This window comes from Sphaeramia orbicularis, chromosome 24 (assembly GCF_902148855.1).
Source record: "Sphaeramia orbicularis chromosome 24, fSphaOr1.1, whole genome shotgun sequence".
NCBI lineage: Eukaryota > Metazoa > Chordata > Actinopteri > Kurtiformes > Apogonidae > Sphaeramia > Sphaeramia orbicularis.
In genome coordinates, this window is record NC_043979.1 from 24,130,906 (window position 1) to 24,144,695 (window position 13,790).

The 13,790-nt window shown below is 39.1% G+C and overlaps 1 protein-coding gene across 10 annotated transcripts in view; it reads left to right on the forward strand.

Annotated features, from left to right (window-relative positions):
* Window positions 1-13,790, forward strand: part of eya4 (EYA transcriptional coactivator and phosphatase 4) — a 59,231-nt gene that overhangs the window by 34,435 nt on the left and 11,006 nt on the right. For 3 of the 10 annotated variants that reach the window (XM_030128967.1, XM_030128961.1, XM_030128960.1), the window contains 10 exons: window positions 66-143; window positions 1,461-1,527; window positions 1,686-1,828; window positions 4,054-4,197; window positions 4,322-4,404; window positions 5,144-5,318; window positions 6,492-6,628; window positions 6,853-6,936; window positions 13,083-13,172; window positions 13,506-13,564. In XM_030128967.1, the coding sequence (XP_029984827.1) occupies window positions 66-143; window positions 1,461-1,527; window positions 1,686-1,828; window positions 4,054-4,197; window positions 4,322-4,404; window positions 5,144-5,318; window positions 6,492-6,628; window positions 6,853-6,936; window positions 13,083-13,172; window positions 13,506-13,564 (1,060 nt within the window). Of the gene's footprint in view, window positions 1-65; window positions 144-1,460; window positions 1,528-1,685; window positions 1,829-4,053; window positions 4,198-4,321; window positions 4,411-5,143; window positions 5,319-6,491; window positions 6,629-6,852; window positions 6,937-13,082; window positions 13,173-13,505; window positions 13,565-13,790 lie in introns of all 10 variants that reach the window. The other 7 variants (XM_030128958.1, XM_030128959.1, XM_030128966.1 and 4 more) reach the window with 4 other exon arrangements.

The window sequence follows — 13,790 nt, forward strand, 5'->3', positions numbered from 1 at the left end:
ATCATTTTGAGTTATGGTACTTCAATACTGCCCTCTCCTAAAACTGATCCTTTCCCTTTTTTTAGTGAAAACAGAGCCCATGAACAACAGTGATACAGTCACTACAACAGGTGATACAGCACTGGACACATACGCAGGCTCAGGTATTGCACACATCTGCTCACAGAAACAGTCTTTTCAACATTCAGATAGAAATGAATCTGTATTCTACACTCACAATCAATGAAAACTTTGACACCATATTTTTTGACATAATTTTTATTTTGAAACCCTAAACTGGAATTTTTTCATATGAGTCATTTGTTTAGGATATTGGCATACAGAAACAAAAATCTAAAGTTTCAAGAATAATTTCAAAACAAAAAACTTAACAAAGGAAAATGGCACCTGCCAAACACAAAGTCACAACAGTAGCGGTCCTGGTCGGAAGTTGTCACTCTCTCTCGCCCTGGACGCGGTTTATCGTCAGCAGAGCCTATCGTGTTGTGGCGTTCAACCAGGTTTCTGATTGTGGGTTGGGAACAGTCCATACGCCTGGCTATATCACTGTAGCTCAAACTGGCCTCCACCATACCCAGTGCCCGGAGACGTTCACGTGATAGACGTGGCATGATGCAGTTCACTGGACTAACAATAGTGGCCTTTTAGACCTTCAAAACCAATCCTCAAATTGTGCAGATACCCACTGAGTATTGCTCAATGTGTATTTAGCCCACTTTTGCAAAGAGACCAACCCATGTGCAATGAACCGTGACAACATGACAACTCATCATTATCTCAACTACCCCAGCACTAAGTCATCAATAAATCCACAATGAATAATTACAGCCCCCCTACAAGTAGAAATATGCATACATTTCTACCTCAAAGTTTCTATTGACTGTCAGTATAGATTCAAATGCTCACACTCACAAAAGTCACACAAATGCACACAAACACCTTTATCCACTCCAGCTCGGCAGTAGGCTGAAAACTTAAATCCTGCGAAGCATTGCCTGTTGTTGGATTGCATCATCAAAAGGTGGCAGAGGGATGAGAGAGACCGAGACACATTTTTATGCTTGTCTTTTTTTTTATGACTCAACATGAGCCGTGCTTCATCCCAGTGCAAAACAAACACTTACACAAAACCATTAAGCAACTCGCAGTGAGGGTTTAAACCAGCGGGGTGTTTGTCAGTTTCGCTCTCTGACATCTCAATGACCACAAACAGACATTGTGTTTTACTCTGAGGCCCACAGTAAGGGGTTTAACGGGCTACAAGAACTTGGCGCCTCTCCATTCTAAATGCTTCAAATTATGTTTACTGGAACAGCGCACCAGCTCAGACAGGCTAGAGGCCTTGAATTGTACTTTTCAGGAGTGGTTGTGTTAAATGTAAAAGAAAACAGAAGATCTGAGTTGACACTGTCCGTTGACCTGTTGCCTTGTTGGTTTTGATTGTCATGCTTTCTTTTCAGTCATCACCAGCAGTGGGTACAGCCCTCGTTCTGCCCACCAGTACTCTCCGCCCCTGTATCCATCTAAGTAAGTTGCATCAGAATCTGCTTTCTAACAGTTCTTATCAGCATACATACTAACATACGTTCATTTAGGTTTGACTTTTACTTCTCCATGTCTTTCAACAGCAGACCCTTAAGCCAGGTTATTTATCCATCATTATCTGATGCATCTCTTTTTTTCAGGCCTTATCCTCACATTCTGTCCACACCCGCAGCCCCTCCCATGCCGACATACGCTGGCCAACCCCAGTTCAACAACATGCAGCAGTCAACTGTATACACCACTTACTCTCAGACCGGACAGTCATACGGACTGTCCACCTATGGTATGAACAAGCACTCACTTACACCTGTAGGTTATTACTTCATGCAGACCAGGGTACCCACAGTCTCTGTCATTTCCATTAGGGCTGCACCACTGATCACAAGTTTGTGCAATTATTTATTATAATTATCATTATTTGTATTTATGGTGATCTAATATCAGGACACAGTCTGGGACTATGGACATGTTGGATGAAAAAAAAAACCTTAAAGATAGACTTATATTGTCATTTGTAGTTGATACATAACTGTTTGGGAGTCCTAAAACCAACTTTCCTGTTTCTAAATGATGTCTCCAAAAAAAAATGAGAGCCAATTGATTTTCATTGTTTTCAAAGACTATATTTGATGTCATATTTACATTTTTGTCTCATATTTTACTTGCCCAAGAGAGTACCGGTTTATATCTCAACCTTAATGATTATAGGTTTTAAACATCATTTATACTTCTAATTATTCACTCCAAGGATGATTTTGAGATGATGTTAAATCACTTGTGTTTGACAGATAATTTTGATTACCAGCCTCGAGGACTTGACAATTTACCCTACGTAACCAGACTTCCCTTCATATTAATATCCCCCAATGCTAGATCCTAGATTTTTTTTCACCAAAATTGCGGGAGTTTCAGTCGACAATATACCTGACACTATGGTAATGTTAATTTTGGCAACTTCAAGTGAAAACGGCAACTTTTGTTATGCTGAAAAATTAGCCAGTTTTTGATGTCGTCATTTTTCCCCTACGTAACCGAGATGTTTTTCATAAAGATTTTGGTAAAAATGGCTGAAATTGACAAATGTCTTTGCATGGCCTCAAAGTACTAGAAATACCCTTATGAGCCAGGTAAATGTAGGCCGACTCATTATCATCTGAACAATTTTTTTACTCTACGTAACCGCCTGACCATGCCCATCAGAAACAGAGCAAAACACACATGCCATTTCTGTTGTATAGTAATAATTTGGATTCAGTGTCATTAAGCAAAGAAAAATACCACCTACAGCATCTAAAATGAAGGTTGCTATTTTTTTATTTATTTTTTTTTTTTTTTTAAACACATTTCTATATTTTTAAGTTAGATTAAATTTTTAGGTTTGAGTAGAAAATCTACATTTCAACATTAATAGTACATGAATTGGCCCCATAACCAAGCAAGCACACTTAAACTGAAAACACAAATCTCAGTGCTACATGCAGTAACCACAGCGTGATGCATTCACTGCACTGTGCAGCCCTGATTTTAGTTTTTATGACTTTGTCACACAGTTTGTTTCTATTGACTTCATAACTTCCAGTCATATGATTCTGTATGAACTGGTGTATTCTGCTTACGCAGTTTTGCGTGTTTGTCATAGATACGAATTAAAAGTACTAGCAGCATTGTACCTGTGGTCCCATTGTACGATAGTGCCCTCCCATGGTGCAACAGCAGCATTCCACCCATACACCCTCCCGTGTTGCAACATCGGGACACCGGGACATGCAGACACGCGTTGGACACAGAATGTCCATTATAGTAGGATTCCCCACCAACTCTGTTATTTTTTGGAGAAAATACCCCATTTTGGTCTGTGGAAGGCTGACGTTACTGTAAACTAAATGATACCAGATTCAAGGGACGGTAATTTTAGTACCAATTCTGTGTTGTAGCTCCAATGTATGCAAACCCCTGTAATTTTCTTAACCTGTTTCGACAAAAATTAGGATTTTGCTTTGACAGTTGTTTCTTACTGTATTTTATGTCTTCCTTGCAAATGAAAGCCAGAGTTAAAGCATTACAGTTGCAGAAAAAAAGTATTGGACCACTCGTTTTTCCTTCAATTTCTTGTTCATTTTAATGCCTGGTACAACTGAAGGTACATTTGTTTGGATAGTTCATAGGAGTTTAATTTCAGAGCTGATATCTATCCATTTTCCATGTTTTCTTGATAATAACCAAAATCACTTCGGTTCTTACATCAATATCTATGGTATTGTACTGACAAAAGCAGTGCTTTTAGGCCTTCCATGTTTTCTTTTCTGTCTGTTTTAGTCACATGATACACACAGGAGTTAGTACTTGATTGTATAATTATTGTTTTGATGACTTTTGATGGTCTAATAATTTTTTCCGTGACTGTATTTCTCCAGTGAGCGCTACTATAGGGACTTTTACTTTAGGGAACTGTTCATGTGTTGTTACTGCTTATACCATATCATATCGGATGGCTCTGCTTGGTTGTAGACCTCGGTGTGATGCTGCCAAGCATTAAGACAGAGAGTGGCCTGGCCCAGAGTCAGTCCCCTCTCCAGACGGGCCTCAGCTACAGCCCTGGCTTCACCACACCTCAGCCCGGACAGACTGCCTACTCACCCTATCAGATGCCAGGTCAGAGTGCCATACATGCCATCAAACACAGCAGGAGTCCTCACCTCATTTGTCACATCCCGCATCACCTCAGAATCCAGTCCAAGTTCGCTCTGTGTAATTGTTGTTGTCTTTTTTTGTCCAGGTTCCAGTTTCACTCCCTCCTCAGGCCTCTACACAACCAACAACTCAGTGTCGAACCCCGCCAACTACACTGCCACACAGCAGGTACAGGTGTGTTTAATGTGTGTGTGTGTGTGTGTATATGCAGACTCGAGTCTGTTAAAACCTGTACTGCTGTGGCTGCTGAGCTACACAGCTTCCACATAACTTGCCTCATTTGAAGAAATAAAAGGTAATTAGGCTGTGACCTTACAACAGGGACACATGTAAGAGAGAAACAGACAATTAGTCTCTGTGAAATGGTGTTTTGTTTGGAAAATTTCTGTCTATGTGATGAATTACAGTGTGGTAGTCAAACGCTTAAAGGGGGATTTTAATGTCCTGCTATGATAGATGTGGCTGTTTATAAAAGAAAGTCAAGGTTTGGCCCATGTGGGTGGATTAAGGGAAATATGTATGTGTGTGTGAAAAGGCAAAAGCAAACAAGAGAGAAAAAGAGAAAAGGTTCTAGAGAAAGAAAGTTTGTGTATTTGTGTACATATGCATATATGTGTGTATGTCTGCTTTCATGCGGCACACTCTACTTTATAAGGACTTGTAGAGATGGACATAATGACAGGTTTAGAGAGCTGACTCATAAAAGTGTCCATCTCCGCTGGGTCAGTAAAAACCAGCAACACAAGGCTTTAATTGTTTTGAAGATGTAAAATACAGAACGGATGGAATAAAAGATTATAGAAATGAGGGGGAACACTTGTAAAATCTGTCTTCAAAAGCTGCTTTTTTCTTGCTTTTCCACTTTATGGACACATATCCACACTGCATGTTTTGTCACTCTCTGCAGGATTATCCCTCATATACACCTTTTGGCCAAAACCAGTATGCCCAGTATTATTCCGCCTCCCCTTACGGACCTTATATGACCTCCAACAGTGTGGATGGTACAGGTTCCACGGCAGCCTACCAACTGCAAGATCCCACTCCTGCCATGACTGGACAGGCTGCTGAACTCCACCCAGGTTTGTCTGCGAGATAAAAAAAACAAAAACTAAAAACACTCTAACACTTCACCACAGTCCTAATGAACAAGCAGATGTCATCGTTTTTTTTTTTTTTTCTTGATTGTGGCTCCATAATCTTGTTTCCAGTAGAAAATACCAGAGTTTGGGTAACTGAGTTCAAAACCCTCTTTCAGCCATGATGAAGTACAGGAAGTAACTTTACACCGTAGCCATAGTTACCTGGCATCGTACTTGCTAATTGGAGTATCAGCATGTGTTTGCATTAGCTCCTTCTTTAGCGTGAGCTTATGTTAAATGTTGCACAATAGAGACGAGAAAGACAGAAAGGAGAACAACCTAAAATGTGCCCATTTGCACAAAAATATGACTTGGTATTCTGTTTTCTGTTTCGCTTTTTCCCTGGTTTATCTTGGCTGCAAGTCAAGAACCCTGATTAAAGGAGCTTATCATTCTTCCTGTCACTGGCACTTTCCCTCTCGCTGCCTTTCTCACTTTTTTTTTCCTTCTCTCTTTCAGTTGCACTCGCTTTCTACTTTTTTTTTTTTTTTTTTTTTGCTCACTTGCTGTGTGTCTTTCTGTCTTTATCCACCCCCTCTCTTGGTCTTTCCCTCTCTCCCTGATTGAGACATAACAATATGAGAGTCGAAGCTCACAGTCTGGTTCTAGTTACCACACAGCAGTGGGAGCATATGGCAATAGGAGTGTGTATGTATGTGTGCAGACAAGAATGTGCTTTAGTTTGCAGTCTGATGTATGCTCATGCTGAATATTGTATATTTCTGTGCTAGACGCATCAGATTACCTAACTTTTCTTATTTATTGCAAAGCCCCGTCACTTCCTTGAGCTTTAAATCTTCACGTTCATGTTATCATGAATCACTCAGGATACCAGTGGTGCTTTTCTTTAGGGTTTAGGTAGTCTTTAAGTTGATCTGTCATGCCAATTACCTTGAGTTATTAACCCTGACAAGATGGCTTATTACTGTACAAAATCTGAGTTATTACTCTTCCTGAAGTGGACACAGCTCCAGAACACCTGTGGGATCGGCTCAAACCACATCATTACTGTTGCTTTAATGCACTGAATATACCAAAAGTTTGTCAGTGCTTGTTCTGTCCGAAACCGATATTTGATCATTTGTAAACTTCAATGTTTGTGTACAATCTCAGGGGATTTTGACACAATGCAGAGCCCCTCCACGCCCATCAAAGAACTGGACGACCGAGCCTGCCGGAGTGGGGGGTCTAAGTCAAGGGGCAGGGGCCGCAAGAACAACCCCTCCCCTCCCCCTGATAGTGACCTGGAGGTAAGAGACCAAAATACACCCACTGACTACGATTATTCCATTGAAATCTCTCTGGGCATTTGGTATTCTTTTTGATCTTTATTGTTTTTCAAAACCCTAACAGAGTTGAGGTCGGAATAGTAAGACCACCCATGTCATGTCTGCTGTCCTCATGCGCTGAAACCACCTAAATTAATGTGCTATCTTTCATTTCATCTCATCTCATCCTCTTTTTTCCCCTGCAGAGGGTGTTTGTGTGGGATTTGGATGAGACAATCATTGTCTTCCATTCTCTCCTCACGGGCTCCTACGCACAGAAATATGGCAAGGTAAGATCATCACTGCCTTCACTATCTGCCATTATCGTTATATTTCTGCACCATCCTTCACTATACCACCATATCCATACATGCACTTTGCTCCTGTTTTATTTGTAATTATTTTCACCATGACCACAATTGGCCAAAGGTGGCTTGTCAGCTTGTCCAACCCCCATCTTGTTACTGACTGTCCCAAGGGAGTCTTAGACTGTGTTGGCCTTTATTTTACCCCAAAAAAGTCCCTGCTTAAGGAGTTTTAGAGTCAGGGCATAAAGTGCTGAACATTTATGGTTGGTCAGTACCTGCAGCATTTTATTTCAGCCAACATTAAAAAGCTGCAGCTCTAGATGTTTTTTTTCTTGTTGCGCGACAATTTATGAAATGGAAGAAAGTATGAGATTGACCGACATTGGCCAGGCCTTGGGTGTGTTCAGGTTATCAATAAAACTGTTTGTGGTTTAAATTAAGTCTACTGTAGTTCAGTGATAGTCTTGCTCAGGGGATATATGCCGCTGGAATAATCTTGTTATTGAGCGACTGTCTCCTCCAGTCTTGTACCGTATGTGTGTGTTACTGCTTTGTCCTCACTCGCAATATGAAGTAAGAGCAACCAGCTGAGGTTGCACACTGAACATGGCAAGTTTTTACACAACACACACCTTTTTACATATTTTTCACAGGATTTAGTCATTTTAATACCCCATCTACCCTCTTCAAAACAATATACAGGGTGGGGAAGCAAAATTTACAATATTTTGAGGCAGGGATTGAAAGACAGTGTATGACCAATTAGTTTATTGAAAGTCATGAGAATTTATTTGCCACAAGAAAATTTACATAATAGAAAATGTTTTTATTCTATGTGTCCTCCTTCTTTCTCAATAACTGCCTTCACACGCTTCCTGAAACTTGCGCAAGTCTTCCTCAAATATTCGGGTGACAACTTCTCCCATTCTTCTTTAATAGTATCTTCCAGACTTTCTCGTAATAGTTTTGCTCATAGTCATTCTCTTCTTTACATTATAAACAGTCTTTATGGACACTCCAACTATTTTTGAAATCTCCTTTGGTGTGACGAGTGCATTCAGCAAATCACACACTCTTTGACGTTTGCTTTCCTGATTACTCATATGGGCAAAAGTTTCTGAAAAGGTATGGATAATAGTGTTAGGTATGATTATGACATCAATATGTGTTTGGTTTCAAAACAATTGACGTAGTGCCTGCTGAGAAAAAACAACTAAATGTTCATTGTAAATTTTGCTTCCCCACCCTGTATCCTTTGACACCATTTTATAAAAGCACTGTCCTTGCATCCTGCACTTAAAGGCATGATGCTTTGCTTTTTTAAATGGAATTATGCATTTTAAAACATTTCCCTGTGGTTCTACATAAACTGTAAATGCTATACTTGGGTCTGAATTCTTCATTAATTCAACTCCACAGGTCCATCTTCAACCATATTTTTGAGTACTGACACCAGAAAGGTCATTTTGAGCACTGGCCCTTTAAATGAACAAGACCCCACCCCCTCCAGGTAGTTGGCTGTGCTTTCTGTCCCGTTCAGCCACTTGTGTTCATTAATACAACCAACAATTGAACATTTTAGGTAATCAGTTTGAAGTTTGGCCATATTTTCAGTATGGACTACAACCGCTGCTGCTGACAAACAATTATGGCGTACTTGGAAGAATGTGTGTCAGAAGTCTTGACCTTTTATGTGCAAATGTTGTTACCCAGCTAGTTATAAAACATAACAAATTAAGAAGGAATTAAAACAGGTTGTAGAAATCCACTAAATTTTTGCCAAAATGAATATAAAGATAGCTGTGCAGCACCTGGAGGGTTCAAATTCAAACTTTATGAACTATTAGGGTCCAAATACACAAATAAATGTACGAAAGACTAATAAAAGTGGGTTTAGCAAAATATGACCCCGTTAACATGAGATGAGTGTGATTGATGTTCATTAGTTTTCCAACATAGTGTGGAGATAAAATCATGGCAATAGTTTGTTGTATTTTGAAAATGTATTTTGTATTTGAAAAGTATGTCGTCACCTTCCTAATTTCATTGATTGACTGATTGATGATTTTTGCCTAAATCATCAAATACTCTATTTCTGGTTAAGTTTTTTGTTTTTCTTTAATAATCTGAAAAAATTAAATAAAAAAAAAATTGCAGTTATTTCAGGAAGGGTCATGATGTGTAAAGCTGCTGTTGTTTTTTCCACACCAACAGACCAATCTGTGCAGATCTGTTAGGCCACAGCAGAATTATAGACAACTAATGCCATAAAGCAGTGTTTTTCAAGCTTGAGGTCATGACCCCATGTGGTGTCGCCTGGAATTCAAATGGAGTTGCCTGAAATTTCTAGTGATTGATAAATTTAAAAAAAATAATAAAAATAATAATAATAATAAATATATGGAGAGTTAAGAGAGACGATCACAATACATAAAATACATATCAAACTCTGAAGCTGAAACTGAAGCACTGTGGTACTGTTTATCTTTCAAATGTTCATTGTGGTCGGTTTCAGATGCTGCAGCTCTTTCATAATTCATAGTTTGAGTTATTGTTTTTTAAGTATTAATTGTCAGCCTTATAAATACGAGCTGGACTGACTGTACATATCCTGTCCAAGGAAAATAAAATACTCAATTTGTGCAGTAATCTACACTTGGCTTTTCTGCCTCCGTCCATAATATACATTATATAGACTAAATGTCATCTAAAATGAACATTTATTTGTAACATAGCATAGCAAACTCTTTCATGATCAAAAACAAATTAATTTTTGCAAAACGATTTCTCCATTTTGAATGTCTGGGGTCACCAGAAATTTGTGATGTTAAAATGGGGTCACGGGCCAAAAAAGGTTGGGAACCACTGATCTAAAGGGAAGACTAGAATATTTCTATGAACTTCAGAGGGAAAAACCGCTTTAGAGATGAGGATGTATGAGGAAGACGTGTCCCCGTCACTTCTTCACAGTCCTACTTTTTGCGCATCTATCATTGAAATGCAAACGTCAGCACTCTTGTAACAGCCAACCCACAATGAGCACTCAATTTCTTCATTTCCTTCAGGATATTTTTAACATTACTTGAAGTACTAACAGAGTGTTATGGTCAATTTATAATGAGGATCACATGCATAATAAAATAAATGAGTCTTTGAACATACAACATATTCAGAGTTCATTTAAAAGTCATTCATAAGTGTCAGTATTTACATGAATGTAATTGTCACTGAACATGCTAATTTCTCATTTGGACTGATGTTTATTTCAATCTTCACTGTGAACTTATTTGGTGGTCTAGCCTTCTCGTATAACAGCAACCCTGTTTATAGTTCCCTTTATTTTAATAGTTCTTGGCTCTGGTATCTGGTATCATCCTATGTGGCCAGATTTTTATTGGGTGATGTCGTTTCCTGCGGCTGTGGATTAGCCACCAGCCTGCCTGTATGGGCTCTGCATCCTGCTGCAGCCCTCAAACTCCATTCTGACATCTTGTTTGGCAGTGAAACAAAGGCTGGCACGGGACACGCATGACATTTTCAGCCAGGCTCGCGCAGAACCATAGGAGCCAGGGCATTTTACAGATAGGGGTTTGTGGGCACTGATGCACTTCCTTGTTTCTGCGTAGTGGTGGAATTTAATGTTGAGCAATTGAGTTTTAATAGATGTATGAAAGGCCCTGGTGAGTTGTAAATCGCTGTGTGTGTGTGTGTGTGTGTGTGTGTGTGTGTATGCACGGGTATGACACAGGGAGAACCAACACATGCGGGTTTGTGGTTGATTCAGCTTGGTTTGTGTTGTATTTACCATACCGAAACTCAGACGTCCAACGGATGATATCACAAGTCATGCCTTGGCACGGTGTAGGAAAAGTTGCATTTCCCGGCACTTACAAGTGATTAATGTGACAGATGGTTTCCACAGCTCATTTCTCAGAGATAAAATGTCATGTTTTGTGACAAAATACAAACATCCTCAGTCAAAAGGATCCGGGATAACTGACAAAGCATCAGGAAAATGATATGTGCCAGACAGTTTGCCTTTAATATGTGTAAGAGCTTTTTTTCACCTCATTTACAGCTGACCTCAAGACATATAGTGGCAGCTGTGTCTGTTCACACCTCGCCCAAAATAGTGTTTACACTGTTGACATAGCAACCAGCAGACTTAAGTACCCATCTCATACATGCTCAGTGGATATATCGGCTCTAAAATCAGCATCTTTTTATCATTATTATCATATTTGCGTAGGATCTGAGTCAGATTTAGATTAAATTTAATTGTCATTGTGCAAGTACTAGGACAACAAAATGAAGTTTGGCATCCAAACATGCATGAACATGAACATGAACATGAACATGAACATGAACATGGCATGAAAAAGTAAAAAATGCATAAAAAGGTATTATAATAAAATATAGTGGTACAGAGGTTTATCAGATGAAATATTATGTTACGTTGTAATTATTTTTTTCATTTTTTTCAGGCAGCCTTATCTTATCAGCATTTTACATCATGTATATAACTTCTATATGTGCAAAGAAAAAAAAAAACAAAATACAAAAACATTCTCATACAGGGGAGCAATGACTGAAATAGCAAAAATACAGTCGCGGAAAAATTTATTTGACCACCCTTGTTTTCTTCAATTTCTTGTTCATTTTAATGCCTGGTACAACTAAAGGTACATTTGTTTGGACAAATATAATGATAACAACAAAAAAAGGTCATAAGTGTTTAATTTCAGAGCTGATATCTATCCATTTTCCATGGTTTTTGTGATAACCAAAATCACTTCACTTCTTACATCAATATCTATGGTATTGTACTGCCAAAAACAGTGCTTTTAGGCATTCCATGTTTTCTTTTCTGTCTGTTTTAGTCACATGATACACACAGGAGTTAGTACTTGATTGCATAACCATTGTTTTTGATGACTTTTGATGGTCTAATAATTTTTTCCGCGACTGTATATGTATTTCTACACAATGCAGGTAAGGTCCATTTATGCATTTGTACAGAGAAGCATTTGCACGTACCTCTTATTTCCTCACTAAAAGTTATTTTAACCAGAAATAATGTTCACGTCATCCCAAAGTGTTGAGTTTCCAGAAGAAGAATGACAACAGCAGAGACAGAGAGATGAATTGTTTCAGGCTACTCTTGCCAGTAATATTTGCAATGCTCTGTGATTGATTGAATTTTTCTGGCACTAAAATCCCCCCCCAAAAAAATCTACCTCAGCCTCTCTGGAGCCCAAAGCACTGCCAGATTCAACCGCTCAAAAGGAATGATCACTTTCAGCTTTCAGTGTTTTGACAACTGTAGATGTCTGTAATGCTCCTTTGGCCGGCAGCCAGCGTAATTATTACCTGAACGACAAACTGAAGTGCCTCTTGTCACTGTGACTGACAATAAAGCGGTTAAAGGAACACAGCTTAAATTGCTGCTGTCACAGTCAGAAGCTGTTTAGTTTCTTTCAGATTCTTCAAGCACCCACTCTCTGTTCGTTGCACTTTCTCACACACACACACACACACACACTCTCTCTCTTTCTCTGTCTGTGTCCCACTCACTTTCACTCTCGCTGGTCCTTCCTGTTAGTTTCTTTCTATTCTGGTCGTCTGACGGTGTCAGCGAATCGCGCAGCAAGCTGTCGACCCTCGCTGACCTATCACAGATGATGGTTTTTGCAGCTGAGCCCCGGCTGGCAGGGCAGGCTGCGTTCTCCCAAACACACACACACATTCACACACACATACACACCATTCACATACCACATACACTCCAAGTGCTGTCCTTTGAGGGTACCTACTTTTCCGCAGTACACGCATGTAAAGACACGCACGCGTAACGCCACCAACACCCCCCACCAAGCATGAGGAATGTTGATGGGACAGAACAAGTGCAACCTGTCTGTCAGCATCTGCTCTGATGAGTGGCACACACCACATCTACAAGTGTGTGTGTGTGTGTGTGTGTGTAAACCTGAAATAGTTTTTCAAACATGAGGAAGGAAATGATGATGGGAGCGAGCAGACGGGCCAATAATTTCTCATTTTGGTGATGTGATGATGATGGTTATGATGATGATGATAGTAAGGATGATGTCTGCCTCTTTCTCAATAAGGACCCCCCCATGGCAGTAACGCTTGGACTGAGGATGGAGGAGATGATCTTCAACTTGGCTGACACACACTTATTCTTTAATGACCTGGAGGTGAGACCCAGATATCAGACATAACACACACACATTTATATTAGACTACATCATTATTATTATTATTATTATTATTATTATTATTATTATTATTATTATTATTATGATTATGATTATAGATAAACGGTGAGTATATCAAATACTTTTACTGCCCCCTAGTGGTGTATATTGGTGTAACACAGTAAGTTGCTGAATGTAGTGCTCATTCGTATTAATTCACAGATGCAATAACTCTGAATATACTCACTTATTGGTAATGTTTATCATTATATTTGCATTTTTTCAATATCTGTACACTGCTAATGTGTTTTCTGTGCGTCTCTTCATGCTCAGGAGTGTGATCAGGTACATATTGATGATGTATCATCAGATGACAACGGCCAGGACTTAAGGTGAGCATTGGATATTTAATAATTTTTTACATGTTAGTAGAATGTGAATGGTGATGGTATTTCTTGTATAGCATTGGTTGATTTTTAAAGTAATTTTGTTCTTAAAGTGTGATTGTTCCTTAATGGTTTATTAATTTATTCATTATTCTGTATGTTATATCCAGGGTTTCTGCAGGCATCAGTAAATGGAATTTAATGCTTTTTAATGTCACTTTAAGCAAAATTT